The sequence below is a fragment of the Populus euphratica genome, unplaced genomic scaffold (genome assembly GCF_000495115.2).
Source record: "Populus euphratica unplaced genomic scaffold, PopEup_1.0 scaffold197.1, whole genome shotgun sequence".
Classification (NCBI taxonomy): Eukaryota; Viridiplantae; Streptophyta; class Magnoliopsida; order Malpighiales; family Salicaceae; genus Populus; species Populus euphratica.
In genome coordinates this window covers 323,164-337,975 of record NW_011500022.1, presented here as the reverse complement: position 1 = coordinate 337,975, position 14,812 = coordinate 323,164, and the positions used below count along the sequence as shown (strand labels likewise).

Here is a 14,812-nt window from a genome sequence, read left to right as displayed (position 1 = left end):
AGGTGCCCAATTACAGAGGAGTCACTATCACAGACTAAATTAATGCCATGAAAGAGCTCACTGCGAAGGTCTAATGGGCAACCAATAAGATTGGATTGTTCAGGCAATGTAGGGATTTTTGCTGGTGGTGATGGGTTCGGTTTAAATGGTTGAAGCGTCATCATGTCCGAGTTAGGCAAACTCAGAAGGAGAAGAAGAAAGAGAGCGAGTAACAAGAGAAAAGTTATGTTGTTTAGGGACAATTCAACATGCAAACAAAAGTGAACAGTGCAGAGTGAATTTATTTTCTTTGCACTGTTCACGTAACAAATTCAATTTATTTTAATTTTTAATTATATTTTATTAAAAAAACTAGTGTTTAATATTATTTAATAGCATTATATAAATTAGAAGGAAATCACTTGTAAAATTTGATCATAATTTCAATTTTATTACTAATGATATATTTACCTGATTTTATTATACGCTCAAAAACCATAGAAATTATAGTCTTTGTCGAATGAATTTTACACGTGATGAAATTGTAGATAGTTTAATGAAATAATAAAAAATATTTTATAAAAAATATTATTTATTTTATGATATAATAACAGTAGTTAAATCTATAATATTTAAATTAAAAATCATCGATATTAATTTATATCTTTTTTAGTTATTTATAATCTCAATTTAAAAAATATTATTAACCAAACATATTATATTACTTTTTATTTAACCTTAATTTCAACTAAATATATATATTTTTTAAATTAACCTCAAACTAAAAATATTTTTTAACCTACAACATCTATTATAATACAAAACACACTTTTAAGCTAGTGCCGGTAATTGACTCTCCGGATCAGGCCACTACCGCAAACTAGCATAATTACCGACTAGGGAAAACACAGGACAATTTAGTGGTGATTTTGGTTTTTTCTTTTCGAGTTGGGGAAGGGAGTCCTCGAGCAGGACGAGGGTTTTGGATTCTTCTAGAGATTTTGATAGAAAGGTAGGGGACCGGTCTTGGAGAGAGACATGCTCTGATAAAGAAAGTTAGATTCCTAATTACAGCGTCATCACCAGCTACATCAATTATTGTTTCTTTCTGGGACCCCTCCTGTAACATGTATGTTCTTGTCTGTGATTTATTGCGTGCATCCAGAAATCAATGTCCTTTTTGCCCGCAGGAATATATACTTCTGCAGAAATTGTTTAGGTTTGGATCAAGATGTTTTCTAAACATAGTTGAGTTACCGTTTCCTTTGACATTGGCCAGATAGATTCCATGTTCATCTGCTCCATGGTTATGGCTCCAAGTTGCTTTAAGATGGACGATCTTGTTACCATTGAGCATTTAGTTTGCTAGCATGCACCTTTTGAGTAGCTAGGAAGGAAGAAATAGATTTTGAATTTTGGCTCTGCTTTTCCAAGCAGCCATCTTATGCTCATATCGCGATGAAGAACATACATGGTTGGAGTGACGATCGATGACAAAGATATAAAGTAATTTTATCTTTGGAATTATGATTTTGAATTATTGAAAATATAAGGAGAAAATGTTTTTTTTTCATGGATGTACGTACTAGTCTTGACATGGATGATTTATTTAAAATCCATAGCAAAGAGAAACTTAAATCCAGTACAAGAAAAATGATTAAAAAAAACTTTAATTATTGAAGAAAAAAAAAAGAGTGTTTCCAGAAGAAATGGCCCTTGAATTGCCAGCTAAAATGGGTGACAATAAAATTATAATATAAGGTGAAACCTTGTGGTAATTATTGAGAATGATGAAGTGGTGATCGTGACAAATTAATTCTTGGAGAAGGGGAGTGAAATTGCAATGATGTGGACAAACCAACTTTAGAGAATATCTTATAAATGTGGCCACTGATTTTCTTCAGATAATTTAATGAATTAATTTTTCCAGCAATTACTACTCTTTGACGGCTTCAACTTTCTGACAAAAAGAAAATCCGACATTATCTAATATCACTATTGCCCATTTGTCGAATATCTTCTTGTTTTATAAAAAAAAACAAATTGTCATTTTCAAAGTATAAAAAATATAAAATAATTTTTAAAAACTCAACAAAACTTAAATACTCAAGAAATAAAAACAAAAATCAATTGTCAATTGTTAATGAACTCAAATTTAAAGGCTTAAAAAAACTTTATCGAGCTCAACTAAAAAAATAACTCATCTTGAGATCAGACAAAACAACAAAAATCCATCCTCTCTTTACCACAACTATACTCTGAATTATGTTTTCCTTGTACTGTAAATTTTTTTTAATAACTTACCATATTTTTTTTATATTAATGTGATATTGAGAATAACATGTAAAAATTCTTTAAAAACTTACTATATTTTTATCTATATTATATATATATATATATATATCCAAATAATTTTTTTATTAATATTTATATCAAAGATATTTTTTATCAATATATATATATATATATATATATCAATGATATTTTTTTTAATACTATCAAGATAACATTACATTTTAATTCATTATTTTAATAAAAAGACTCATATGCTATAAATAAACTTTAAGTTCTTTAAATAAAAGGTTTAGAATCTTTATTATCTACTATATATTTATTTTTAAAGTATTTTTATGTAATATTATTATATTGTTTTATAAAAAAAATAACTCATATAATTAACAGAAAATCATCAATTCACTAAAAAAGATATTTTACAGTATTAGGTTCCAGATCATCTCAAAAAAAAAAAAAAAAGATAGTAGCCAAGACATAAACTGTACCTCAAATGACTTTTATTATTTAGAACCTCGTCAACTGTATACTTTCCGAACACCATTTGTTTGCATGATCGATCTTGTATCTTTCTGCCAAGATTTATCTTCTAATAATTAGTTGATTTAATAAAAAAAATGTGAGTATTTTCTTTTAGATTATAATGGTGAATTGATACTCGAATTCAGCACTTGGTATTAAAGAACATTGCTCATTTCCCGTTCCAAATTAATTGGTCGAATATCATTGTCTTGTCATCAGCTACCAAGACAATTGATTATCCTTGATAGATCTAACATAAAGGTTCCACTGTTTAACATTAATGATTCGAGCAAGATTGAACAGAGTGCAACTATCAGCCGTTGGTGTCTTTAATGAACAACAACAACACTTTCTTAAAGGTGGTCCTTATCACAACAGTGGCAGAAAAGGATCTCGAAGAAAAACCCAAGTCTTTCACACGAAGATTCCTTCAAAGAAGACACAAATGCCTAAAAGTTTAAGTAGCATTTAAGACAATTCAAGTTCGAACAATATTTGATGGTGTTATTAATTTGTTTGGCTCGGAGAGTTAACTTATGATATAATTAAAATAATGTTATTTTTATTTTTATTTTTAAACAATATTATTTTAGGTTGGTTTGGTCAAATATATTTATATGAATTTTAGACCGAACCATAAGTTAAACTAAGTTTAATAACTTCAATATAAGATGATTTTTGTTTTTGGTTGTATTTCAAAAGTGTATTTTACTTGAAAAAAATACTAAACTAATATTTTTTAATGACTTTTGACATGTTTATGTTAAAAATAAAAAATAATATATTTTTAAATAAAAAATATTTTTTAAAAATACTTCATAATACAATATCAAATAAATACTAGTCAATTATGTTATCAAGGAGGAAGGAGATGGAAAAGAATTACTCACTTTTCTTATTTAACTCAAAACTTATAAGCCACGAAATTTTTAGGAGTGAGATATTTATGTCTTCGTATGAGATGGAAATCATGGAATCAGAAAGGTGTGAACAACAATTCTGAGAACCATCAACAGATGTAACAAAATATGCATCCATCTAAATGGTCCACACACACACACACACACTTATATATATATATATATATATATATATATATATATGACAAGGAAAGAGAATATATCAAGCACAAGGTATAATGATGCTGCTATTTTTCAACGAGAAATTAATTATTAGGTAAAATTAATGCACTATCCCTTATTCATAAATTAAATTAATAAATAAAAGTCATGTAAATAAAATTACATGAACTTTAAATATCATGAAATGATAGATTAATTTAGTTTATCTAGTAATTAATTTCTCGCAATCCATATATAGAGAGTTACTCATAAAATGGACGCAATTCTTAGGGAGTTTCGCTGTTTTGACACATTCCATATATTTAAGTTCTATCCAATAGTTACACGACATTTATTAAAAATTACTAATATAAGATGGTTCCCTATTTTCATGTGTATAAATAAAAAATAAAAATCTTATATGATTTTTAAATATTTAAGAGAGAGAGTGATCAAGATTTCTTACCGGTTGTTTTTTTTATTTAAACTAATCAAAGCTCATATTCCAAGCTTAAATTAATACGTATATGTATTGCATATTTTCCGTCTACAATATATAATCATGAGAACGAGAGAAATTTTGTCACTCTAAATCAACTTTACCATGGATCCCTTGGATTATTTATAATAACCTTATTATTTAATCTCAATTAAACTCTTTACTAATAAAATTATGAAATCATATAATATAATTTATAATATTAATTTTTGTAAAAAGAAAATGATAACAATTAAGAGTTTAAATCGAGTTTAAAAACTATGTAATTATAATGAGACTTTGTATAAAGAACTGAAGCTCTTTTCATACTTTCACTGCATTGTCAAAGCTTCCTGTATTCCATATTGGAATTTCTTAGTGCTTGAAGCCGATGGAGGCATATTCTACTGGGTTTTTAGCTGTTGTAGCTTCACGTGTAGTGATTGGACACAAGGAAGAGGCCGAAGACCTATGTGAAGTGAAAAATTAATGCTATGATCTTATCCAATTTATAGCATGACCCACGATGTAGACTATTCATGAGAATTTTGTTAGGGTTTAATACAATTTATTTATATATACTATGCGTAATGGTCCTCTGTATTTGTATTTTATCCAAATTGTTTTCACATTGAAATCAATAAGTCAGACCATTAATACTCACTAAAGAATTTCACCTATAATCACCAAGTATTAGAACAATGGAATAATAAATGATCTGAATTCTCCTGCTCTACTATACAAAATGGACATTTAGATTACCCTACCAGAAGTAACCTGCGTCTAAGAAGAAATTCGATTTTAGATCATTAGCCACATAAATGTCTGTATTTCATTTATTTTATTTAAAAACGCTAATTAAACAAAACTTAAATGACAAGGGAATGATTGCACAGCAAATATATATGTTTTAGGCAATCAATCTGATCGACATTGATCATATACGCATGCATTTAGTTAAATGACACCACTCGAAGATACATAGTAGCTCCTCCTCGCCAAAAGTAAAGAAAGAAAAAAAGATGGCAGCTCTTGATTTCTCATGGCTCAACACGTTTTATCGAAACATTTGGCACCATCCACCATTATTGATGGCTCAGCACAAATTTTATGGCGACAAAGGGAGCTCCACCAAAAGCACCATGTGATAGATAATGACACCTAGCTGTCCTCTCTTTGTAATCCCCAGAAGAACAAAAAGAAAAAGAAAAAACAGTTTGGGAACTTGTATTTAATGCATTTGCACTATATATATATATATATATATATATATATATGTTCTTAAAATGATTTTTTATTTAATAAATTAGATACTTGGTGGTTTTTGGGTTGTTGTGATGGGGAACGAGAGAATGCGATATTCCCTACTTTTAAATGGGTTTAGAAATGTGTTTCGTTTTAAAAAATATTAAATTAATTTTTTTTGATATTTTTTTATAGTTTTAATATATTAATGTTAAAAATTTAAAAAAAACTTAAAAAATTATTTTAATTTATTTTTAAAAAGTATCGTAGATCATGTTAACAAACACGCTGAGTTGAATTAAATCTATTTCTCTAATGCAAAAGGCAATTATCTTCCTTGACCTACTTTTTTTTCGAAAGAGCCCTTGATAGGTTTAGGAGTTGAACTTTGACCCTTCCTTTTCGCTCATCCCCTCGTGTATTTATTAAAACAAGCTAGCCAATCAATGCCCGATATATATATATATATATATATATATATATATATATATCGTGTATAAGTTTTGTGGAATAATCAATTTGCATATGAAATTATGGTTTGAAATCAGACTAATTTTGTGTTTATTTCATTCAACTTCCAATCTAAACATTATTAGAATAATATTATTTTGTGTAGTTATACCAAACATGATTATAAAACGAAGCTTGACTCATGACAGATGTAGGCAAAAAATAAAGATAGTAATTAACTAAAGAATACATAATTTTTTCATGGACGAAAAGTGTTGCAGATGTAAACTTTATAATTTACAAGTTTATTCTATCTACATAATAATAATAATAATAATAATAATAATAATAATAATAATAATGAAGTTAATCATTTTACAAGCTTCACAAAGTTTTAAATAAGTCAGAAATTATGTCTCAACTAGAAAACAAAAAAAATCAAAATTACAAAGAAAAAAAACATAAAATTTAAAAATAACAAGACAAATTATAAAAAAAACTATCAAAACTAAGGAGCTCTTATTGAGTTTTTTTATCTAACTATTTATTGGCCTGTGCAGTAACATAGTGGTTACAATAAAAAAAAAAATACTCTCCGAATACTCCTATAATATTCGAGTGCAATCTAATAATAAAATAAAATTTTTTTTTTTGAATTATTATTTTGTCTTGATGCATATCTCTTCTTGCACCTAAATATGTTTCACTAGTTAATATATATATTGTTTTTTTTTTAATTTAAATTTTAGGATGATACTTAAATTTCTTTGAATACATCTTACCAATATAAAAAAATAATAATTAATACATAAATTTATGTTTGAGAATACTTTTTATTATTAAAAAAAGAAAAGAAAAGAAGAAAAAAAAAGAGGGTAAGAATTCACTGATACGAATACATGTGTAAAGGTTGCTCAAGGCATCCAAAGAGCCACTAGGTGAAAACGATTTAACTTCCATTATAGGAATGGACGAGAAGACCCAGACTTGGTAGAAAGTGATGTGCCCATCCCCAAACTTGACCTAACATCAAATTGAATTTTGAATTTGAATAATATATTTTTCTACATTTAAAGTACAATTTAGATTTTGAATTATATGATGAGAATATATTCTCCTCAATTATATAATTATAGTTAAAAATTATTATTATTATTAAGATTCAAATCTTTCTATAAAATACATGAGAAATTTTATGGTTTTAAAAATAATCAATGATGTCTTATTAGTTATTTTTTAATTATTTTTTAAAAATAAATATATATATAAAAATTCTACATAAGAATATTTTTATAAATTTTAACTAATTATAAATTTCATTTTCTCTTTTCTATTTATTTATTATTTGCAAGGGCAGCAGTCCACAGGAAATGCTTCATAAGTGTTTGTCAAATCTTTCTGCAGGTACTGAGAGGAAATGTAAGTGCCCCTATCCAATATCCAATGAGGCTGAAGTCTGCAAAGGTCAATTGGTCCACTAATCCCATATATCCCTATCCTTTTCACCGCCCCAATGGGCATGGAGTACCTTTACTTGCTAAATACAAATAAAACTAAAATGCATTAATGTTTTATTGTGCCTTTATACAGTGTAATATATAATAAAATAATTTTGTATTTTCATATCTTTATTATGTAGTGCAATTACTCCTGTATCCTTGAAAAAAGTAACATAGCTAGTTTAAGGGTCATATTTTTTTGAAATTTCACAATTTTTATACAGTTTAATTCTCTCATGGCTTGGGACATTTTCGGTTTTTTGACCTCGGTTCCTTTATTTTTTACAATTATCATATGAGGTTAAGGATATTATAATTTTTTTTATAAATAAAAAAAGAAAAACTTGCTAGCTCGCCATCAAGTGTGAGATGATAGTACTTTTTAGATGGATTGTGCAACTTTTCTCAGTGACCATTGATCACTTTTAAGAATGATATCTATAACAGCGCACCACCATTTATAAGGTAGGCTGGCGTGTGTCAGCCACAAGGACATGATAGAGCTCTGAAGATAACTATTCTCCTTCTCTTTTCTCTTTTTTTTTTCTATTTCTAAAGATGTGTTGACCTTGCAAAATTGTAATGTAGTCCTTAATATTTTAATTATATTGAATTTGATTTAATTGTTTTTCAATTTATTATTTAGCATTTGATTTTTTTATTTTTTTTTATCAAATTTGATCATTATTCTTTTGATTTATATGTATTTTTTATTTCTTTTTATAATTGGATTTTATTTTTCGATTTCATCACTAATCATTTAATTTTAATTTTTTTTTGTTGAATTTAATCCTCATCTTTTTTTATCATGCTTTTAAAACCCAACCAGGAGTCGACTCCTATCATATCTCGAGTCACGGTTTGGGTCAAATGATTAGGGTTGTTAGGATCGATTGAATTTTTTTATTATGCAAGAAGTAAAAATGACATTACTTTGATAAAAAATTAATGGTAAAGAAAATTCAGCATATGTTGTCATGATTTTCCCCTAATTAATCGCTTTATTTTCTATTTGATTTTGTTTTGTTTATATATCAAATATATTACTCATTCTCTTGATTTTTTTATTATTCTTTTCTTGATTTTTTTTTCTTTTAATTTTTTTCCTCAAATATTTATTTCATTTATTTTTTTTCTAGATTTAGTTTTTATTTTTTAATTGCTCTTTTTAATTTATTTTTTCTTTCAATTTTTTCCCTCGGTGGTATTTTATTTCATTTGTTTTTAATCCAATCTTTGTTCTCATCCTTTTAATTGTTATTTTTTATTATATTTTTAATTTTTTTATTAAGTCCCTCAATATTTCTTCCATTAGTTTTTTATATCAGGCTTGGTCTTCATTATTTTAATTTAGTTTTTTTTTAATGGTTAAGAAATTTATTAAAGAATTTTTTAGTATTATATATAGTTATCTTGGTACCATAATTAGAGTTGCTAATTTTAAATATTAGCTTGATTTAATTTTATTTTTTATTTCATATTTTAATATCATATTATTAAACCTTTAACTTTTTTTTCCGGTTATCTCTTATCGCCAATTAATCAAATTAACCTGAATTTTTTTTTATATTAAAAACAATCTAGTAATTCTTATAACCCATGTTGCAATCAATGTTACACCCTCTCCCTCTCTCCCTGCCTCCCTCCCTCCCTAAACATTCATAAAGCTAGCTCACGAGCACTTTACAGATTTTCAAGTCTTCAGAAAAATGACATCCACAAACCCAAAAAAAAATAAAATTATGTTATTATGCTAGCATGCTCAAACAAACAACGACATAAAAACAAACGATTGTCCAGAGATCTCAGCACAAGTTGTGGTTTAGATCCAATCTCTCCACTTACACTGAAAGAAAGGGCAACAAATTATACCACATCAACACATCAAATACTATACTCGTTGTCTCCCTCCTCTTCATCATCAAATACTATTCTCATTGTCTCCCTCCTCTTCATCTCCCTCCAAGTCACCCGAAAAACAAAGAAAATCGATCCAGCTTCTGATCCTATCAATATTTTCTATCGCAACTCTCCTCTAATTCTTTTTTCATGCAATAAATATATGTCTATGTGCGTGTAGTTGCACCATATATATGGTATATCTTGGTATATATTTGATATAATATCTATATAGTGTGTGCGAGCTTCTTTGGGGTCCTTTCTGAGTTCTTTTTAGTTGGAATTAATGCTAGCTGTATCACCCTTGAGAAATACACCAGCCACCAAAGATGAAAGCCAAGCACAAATGGAGAGTTATTCTACCATTTTCAATGGAGAGTTCCCTGACTTCTCCGAAGGGAGCTTGCTCGAAAGTATCGATTTCGATGATCTTTTTGTTAGTATTGATGATGAAGATGTGTTGCCAAATTTGGAGATGGATCCTGAAATCCTTGCTGAATTCTCTGTTAGTGGTAGCGGAGGTGACGAATCGGATGTAAACACATCGGTATCAAATGAGAAAGTGGAGGATAGCATTCATAGAAAAGATGAGGAAGATAAGTTTTCAGGTTTGGACTCGAGCTTGAGCACTAGAGGAGAGGAGATAGTGAGTAAGAGAGACGAGTCCGTGGTTGTTAATCCGGTGCCTAACAAAGATGGTGAGAAGGGAAGAAAATCAGCAGCTCATGCCAAGAACAACAATAATCAAGGGAAGAGGAAAGTGAAGGTAAATTGGTTGAAGCTTTTATTTAATTGATCAGGTTTTTTTTTTTTTGCATCTTCGATTCGTTGAAGATAAACAAAAAATAATTAAACACTAGATTTTGTTTGTTCATAAGTACTTCATGCATGCGCTAATTAAATACTAAATCTCTCTCTCTCTCTCAATCAATATGAGGCTACTCAGCAAACTTCATCAGGCCACAGTGGTCACGAGAATCATGGGAAACTGAATTATCCATAAGATCAGAAGAGCTCTCATCTATTTTTTGTTTCTTTTTTTCTTCTTCTTCTTTTTATGGTATAATAATGAAGAGAGAGTAATTTTCTTGAACTGTGTGCAGGTGGATTGGACACCAGAGCTGCACAGGAGGTTCGTGCAAGCAGTGGAGCAGCTAGGGGTGGATAAGGCAGTGCCTTCGAGGATTTTAGAACTCATGGGAATCGACTGTCTCACTCGCCATAATATTGCTAGCCATCTTCAAGTACATATACTGAAAACTTCCTTCTGCTATCAGTATTTTTTCTTCTTTTTGCTCATGCTTATGCCTGTATTTCAGTTCAATAGCCAGCAAATTTTGACTTCCTGGCTTTACTCTATTCGAGATGCGCTTTCTTCCAAAATAAGAAATGTTCGAACACAACAAGCTAATAGAGAAATTGTTTGCTTCAATCACTCTATAATTACTTTGATTTTGCATAATTTGGTTTAGCATATAATCCTTTTTATAGCAAAGGAAATGGGCTTGAATTGAAACTAAAATATTTAACAAATGTATTAAAAGTTGTTTTGGAGTTATTCTATGTTGTATGGTATGGGTAATTTTGATGTATATGATTAAAGGAATTTAATGAATTTGTGTAGAAATACCGATCACACCGGAAACATTTGCTAGCACGCGAGGCTGAAGCAGCAAACTGGAGCCAAAGACGGCAAATGTATGGAGCCGCGGCAGCTGGTGGAGGTGGCAAGAGAGACATTAACGCATGGCATGCACTCACCATGGGGTTCCCTCCCGTAACTCACCCCATGCACCACCACTTTAGACCGTTACATGTATGGGGACATCCTTCTATGGACCAATCCTCAATGCATATGTGGCCTAAACATCTAGCTTATTCACCTTCACCATCTCGGCCGCTGCCACCACCACCTACATGGCACCCCCCACCACCGCCACCAGATCCTTCATATTGGCACCACCACCCTCACCAAAGGGTAAGCCCTAATTATTCCCTTCTTCTTTCAATTCAATCAATCAAGAGAAAAAAACCAAAGGAAAAGTAATTGGATAGCCTTGTTTGTAATTTGGCCATATCATTTTTTTTTAGCAGGTTCCGAATGGACTAACCCCAGGGACGCCTTGCTTTCCACAGCCAGTACTGGCAACTGTAAGCAATCATTCCAACTCTTTTGGAGTCTTTAAATCTGTTTGTATCTTCAGCTTTGGATTCATATACAACACGGGCGTATGTTGCAATTAATAGGGTGTGAATAAAAAGCTTACTTATGGATATACTCCATATCTATTGCAGAGATTTCCTGCACCTCCTGTCCCCGGCATCCCGCCCCATGCCATGTACAAAGTAGACCCTGGCATTGGCCTCCTAACAGGACAGCCAGGCCGCAGCCCTCTCTTTGACTTTCATCCGGTGAGTACTGCTCTCCCTCTTCTTCTCAGCATATATATATATATATATATATAAACATGAAAATCAACCTGTTTATCTAATTCATGGCGACATGTTTTGCAACAGTCAAAAGAGAGTGTAGACGCAGTTATTGGAGATGTTTTAGCAAAGCCATGGCTGCCACTTCCTCTGGGACTTAAAGCTCCAGCTACTGATAGTGTGCTGGTGGAGCTGCAAAAGCAAGGAGTTCCGAAGATACCACCAACTCGTGCTTGAACCCTAGCTAGAGAACATCCTTCCTATGGCAGCTAGCTTGTTCATGATACCCCGCCTTCTAGCTAGCTAGACCACCAAAAAATAGCCCTAAATTCGACGACATTTCCTGCATTAGTTGGGTAACATCTCATGATCGAGTTCTTCTTAATTTTTCCCCTCCCTTCTTTCGTCCTTCACTAAGTTAAACTGAGTGTTGCTTCTTGTCTTGTTCTAGCAAGGCCAAGCCTTGTTCATTAATTAAGTCGAGCACATCCTTGCCAAAGTTTTCCATTGAACTTACTCTTGACAACTATATCTATCAATTTCATAGTATTTGATTACTGAAGCATCTCGAAACAAAAATAAATAAAAATAATTGAAACAAAATAGACATGTTCCTTGTTCTTTTTATTTTAAAATAATAAAAATTTATTGTAAAACTATCACGAAAATAAATTTATTTTAGATCTTTATCTCTATTTTGCGATAAAAAAAAAGTCAATACTTGCAAATATATTACAAATCTTTCTGATGTGTTCTGCATCTTTTGGGTCTCTCATCTATTGGATGTTACTCTTATAAAATAAAAATATTACCTTTAAAATCATAGAGATGAGGCCCTATTTATCTTAAAACGACTTTGTGTTTATCATAAATGCTTTTTTTGTACTGTGTTTTCTATAAGGCCAAATGCGATTTCATCACAACAAAGTGAACAATAAAACCATTTTTAGAGAAGAGAACAAAATCTGGATAAATACAAAAAAAATTAACATTTGCTTGCTAAAATCAAGGAAAATGTAAACACAAAAATTTATCCAGGCAATGGCAATGGCAATGGCAATATATATATATATATATATATTGTTACACCCGGAACATTATGGTGTCTATTTAAAAATTATTACTCGATTGGAAAAGGAACATATATATAGCATCTTATTTTTTAAAAGGAAAATATATTGTTCAAGGAGTGACCACCTAATATTATGGTCACTAAAAACTTTAACTGATCAACAGAGATTTTATGGTATGGGACTGGTTACGCAAAAGAAAAAAATATTATCACCTCTTAAGCATCGTACTTGAGCAAGCTGCATTGCTGGTTTTAACTTAAATTGCAAAAGGTTTGTTTGTGTTCCATTCTTATAGTCATCCTATAATATTCTTGACTTTAGCGTCAATGAATATTCACTTATAAATATTTCCAACTTTGATGTTGGTAAATATTGCGCAATTCATAAAGTATTTTTACTCTAACATCAATGAATAAATCTGTAAAATTCTGTATTAAAATAAACCGAAACTATTTTTTTCTTTCTCATTATTTTTTTTTTATTTATGTAGCCTGGTCTCAAAACTTAAAAAAAAAAAAGAGGGTTAGGTCATTAGTCCAGACCAGTGACCTGACTAGCCACTATTGCATGCATGCGTGAACAACTCAGGCATGCATGCTATAGTAATAATGTAATTAATTTGGCAAAACAAGGGAAAAAAGAGTTACATGGCGAGGCAGGGGCTGGAGGAGAAGTGGAGGGAGATGATTGGCGCTGCTCACGGAAGACGACCTTGCTCGCTGTTCATGGTGGAGATAGGTTTGCTAGATGAAAGATAATTGTCTCCATGGTGGCCCTTCGATTTCGCTGCAACCTGTGCCGCCTTTGCAGGGAAAAGAAGGTTACTGTTGGAGGAGTACCTATTGTCGTTGTTAGTTTCAGACGTAGTTGCAAACGAAGAGGAAAATGGTGGCACGCTGGCTTGTTGATGTCGATCCAAGCTTCTACTATTTATGTCACCACGACTGAGCAAAGGTGTGGCTTCTAATGCTTTTGTCCCTACGGTTGAGGAAAGGTGTGGCTGTTGAGGAGGCTACAACTGACCGAGTGACTCAGCTCATTCATGGTTGTTGTTGGTGCTTGCCATGATACAGCTGAGATGGCGTTGCGGCTGCTGTTCACGACTAAGAAGGCAACAAATATAGACACAGTTAGGAGTAGCATCGTGAGACTTGTTGGTAGAGGCTACTGTCATCGAGGAGAAGAGAGATGGTATTGTAGCATCGGCCAGACTGTAAGAGAGCTAGTGTCGGGTGGTGGACAAGAGAAGAGAGACTATAATGGAGCTAAAACCTAACCAGAGAAGGGATTCTGGTTTCTTCTTTTCTTGGTGTTGGCGGTATAGAGCTTGACCAGGAGAGAGTGCTGGCTAGCATTGGTATTGGTTGTTTCTCAGAGAAAAAAAAAAAGGCAGGGAGCGGCTGGTCTTAGAGAAGGTGGTTCTTTGGGGTTCGTCGTCCCTTTTTTTTTGTTTTTTTTTATGTGTTGTTTTTTACAATATCTCCTTCTTGGGTTTCTTCTAATAGTCCATCTTTTTTGCATACACTGAGATCAGTATTTATAGTGCAAGAGTCTCATTGCTTGCAAGAAGTAAAGTCTCAATAAAACTCATTTTCTTTTTTGAAGTTCGGAAGCAGACAACTATCATTATCTTAAAGGTAAAAATTATCTTGAAGGTAAGGATAGAATGATAAACACATTGTAATCTCTAATTTCCATGCAAGCTAATAAATTACATTTTCCATTGAAATAAATCTTTGATATTTTAATTTTATATTTTAAACCTTATAAAATTAAATTAAAACCAATAGACTAAATTTGGGTTACAACATATATTACTAAGTTTTAAAAATTAAAAAGCAAATATATATATATATATATATATATATATATATATATCATACT

The 14,812-nt window shown here is 30.8% G+C and overlaps 1 protein-coding gene across 1 annotated transcript; it reads left to right on the top strand.

The window, feature by feature from the left end:
• The first annotated feature begins 9,270 nt into the window (after nucleotides 1-9,270).
• LOC105141969 (transcription activator GLK1-like) lies at nucleotides 9,271-12,367 on the top strand. The gene is made up of 6 exons (XM_011049395.1): nucleotides 9,271-10,191; nucleotides 10,529-10,669; nucleotides 11,050-11,403; nucleotides 11,520-11,576; nucleotides 11,721-11,837; nucleotides 11,943-12,367. Exons 1-6 carry the CDS (start codon nucleotides 9,712-9,714, stop codon nucleotides 12,090-12,092), a joined length of 1,299 nt encoding a protein of 432 aa, XP_011047697.1. The 5' UTR covers nucleotides 9,271-9,711; the 3' UTR covers nucleotides 12,093-12,367.
• Nucleotides 12,368-14,812: the final 2,445 nt, after the last annotated feature.

What these genes read in the sequence shown, in the direction of transcription:
- LOC105141969 (XM_011049395.1), top strand. Translation starts at nt 9,712, where the DNA reads ATGCTAGCTGTATCACCCTTGAGAAATACACCAGCCACCAAAGATGAA. An exon ending in AAGGGAAGAGGAAAGTGAAG is followed by an intron (nt 10,192 to 10,528) that starts GTAAATTGGTTG and finishes AACTGTGTGCAG; the next exon opens with GTGGATTGGACACCAGAGCT. An exon ending in ATATTGCTAGCCATCTTCAA is followed by an intron (nt 10,670 to 11,049) that starts GTACATATACTG and finishes GAATTTGTGTAG; the next exon opens with AAATACCGATCACACCGGAA.